The following is a 2500-nucleotide window of genomic DNA, read 5'->3' as shown; positions in this document are numbered from 1 at the left end:
ATTCATTGAAGGGGTTGTTGAGCTGCTGGGGACACTGCTCCAGTCGAAGTGAAAGGGTAGATTTCACACATGTTGATCGCAATCTGTCTTTAAAATCTCGTTTTTCAAAAAAGGACCCCAGATCCTCTATTTAACAGAAAGCAAAACAACAAAAAACATGATACACTTGTTTAAAACAATGAATGATGATGGCAATAACTACATGATCATAATTATACGGCAAATTACACTGAATACATTTTTAATCTTCAACAATTAACATTAGGGTCATAAATAACCTGGACTTATTACAATATTTTTTTTCAAGTCACTCAGAAAACTATTCAAAATTTTAATGCAGTGCACACCAAAAAAACTAACATGTCTATTGTTTAAATAAATCTATTGTATTTCTGTCATATATATAGATAATAAGACAACCTTTTATTAGTTCCGCATTGGGGAACATTGCAATAATAACTAGTGATGCACCGAATATTTGGCCGCCGAAAACTTTTGCCATTTTCGGCATTTGGACGAAATAAAATTAAAGCCGAAATATGTTGTGGTGCCAAAACCCCCCCCCCCCCAAAAAAAACTGCAAGCAAGCGTCTTTGAATTAAATATTGAACGCGGGGGTGAGTTTGCGCCGTTTCTTCTTGCTGGCTTTTCACCGTGTGAGTTTGCACACAGCAGCAGCAGCACCCGGGGTCATTGCGCACACCGGAGGAGAGGGGCGTCGCTTGGTGTACAATATTTAAGTGGGTTGAAAAAAGACAGAACTGCCGTGTACTGCAGTACAGGTGAGCCACTCTTTCTCCTGCAGCGTCTTACTTATTTATTTATTTTTATAAGTGCCCCTCGAACGCTTCCACTTTTTCACCGGCATCCGTGTTAAATACTTTAGCTGATGCTAGCACTATTGCTATCAACAGTTTTAAACACGGAAACACTTACCGCTATCTCCGGGTGATGACAGACGTGTACAGGGACGCTGTGTGTGACTTTACAGTCTGTTCCCGAAGCCGATTAGCTGGTGCGAACAAATGTATTCATTTATTTTTAAACGTTGATGAATATGTGAATGTGCCGATTTTAAGTGTGCCGCACCTTGTCCTGCCGCACGCATCCGTCCTTGCCTGTGCGAACTACATTGACTATAAAGTGCAATCGCACCGCTAGAAAATGCTCAACCCTCGTTTGGTGTTTAATGTACCATTAGCCAACATGTCTGCGGTGTGGGCACATTACAAGTATATTGTGCTTTGTTAAAATGCCAGTGCTAAATAAATATTTTATAATAATATTATAATTGTAATTAATTATAATAAATGCAATGATAGTAAAAATTTGCATAATTTTTTTTCGCCGTTTCGGTTTTCAGCCAAGCATTTTTCATTTTGGCCAAAATTTTCATTTCGGGGTATCCCTAATTCTAACTTTTATTAATGAATAAACAATAACCCCAAAACATCTCTGCCAATTAAGTTAAATATTAACTTAACTAAGAGGTAGTAGTCCCTCTTTTATATCACTGTGACAACTCTCTCATCCACTGAAATTTTAAGGCCATGGATGGTTTTTGCATGTATTATATATCATTTAAGAATGTAAGAATTGCCTCGCAGCGTCAATCATCTAGAGGGCAAAGTGTCTCATGACGGCGGGCTGTTTGAATCCACCATCTATGACATCTTATAATATCTATTTTATTTTTTAAAAAAATTCCCAAGTGTGAGCTGCTTGCAACCGGTCGCCATTGTTCGCTTCCTCAGCCATCTAGCTCCGCCTCACGTCTTCTAATGCCGCGTCAACGCTTCCAACCTCGGAGTCACCATCATCATCATCGATGATGATCATCGTCGTCATCAATGTGCTCTTTAGCACTGGTCGATGCTTTTCGTCTTTGAAAAAAATGCTCAAGCGTGAGCTGCTTGCAACCGGTCGCCATTTTCGCTTCCCATCCCCAGCCATTGTCCCCTCTAGCTCCGCCTCACGTCTTCTACTGACGCCTACCCAATCTTGTCAAAAGAGACTCATTGCTGCCATCTAGGAGCCAAAAATAGTCATTAGGCTAACTAGATCTGCTTAAAACTTTCACCACAGCTGGCCAAGGCTTTCCTCCACCCGTTTCCCCCGCCCAAAAAAAAAAAAAATGGAGAACGTCTTTTAACGTCCTTGGCGGCCCTCCGTAGGTTTTTACTAAACGTCATTTAACGTTTTTGGCAGTCAAAGAGTTAATGATGCAATGTCAATGATTGAACAAATATTCCGTGATGATCACCAGAACTTCATCACCGCAAACACGACACCACTTGGCAAAAAAAAGATAGCTGAAATAATAAGGAAAAAATAAGAGAATGAATAATGTAATGATTCCTAATAAGAGATAAAGTAATTCACAATTAGTAAAACATAACTCTAAAACATTGTGTATTGTATATTTAAGTGATGATTTGATCACATTTATTCAATTGATCAAATTTCTAGGGCCATTTGTATTTTTACGGGTGTCCAGACA

General features: G+C 39.2%; 1 protein-coding gene across 7 annotated transcripts in view; it reads right to left on the bottom strand.

Annotated features, from left to right (window-relative positions):
* The window catches only part of mapkap1 (MAPK associated protein 1), a 90877-nt gene that overhangs the window by 42105 nt on the left and 46272 nt on the right, over positions 1-2500 (bottom strand). For all 7 annotated transcript variants that reach the window (XM_077585664.1, XM_077585662.1, XM_077585658.1 and 4 more), the window contains one exon: positions 1-126. This exon is cut by the window's left edge and continues 20 nt beyond it. In XM_077585664.1, coding sequence (XP_077441790.1) covers positions 1-126 — 126 coding nt within the window. The remainder of the gene's footprint in view (positions 127-2500) is intronic.

Source organism: Vanacampus margaritifer, chromosome 14, assembly GCF_051991255.1.
Source record: "Vanacampus margaritifer isolate UIUO_Vmar chromosome 14, RoL_Vmar_1.0, whole genome shotgun sequence".
Classification (NCBI taxonomy): Eukaryota; Metazoa; Chordata; class Actinopteri; order Syngnathiformes; family Syngnathidae; genus Vanacampus; species Vanacampus margaritifer.
Note: the sequence above shows the minus strand (reverse complement) of the source record. Positions and strands in the feature narration are given on the sequence as shown.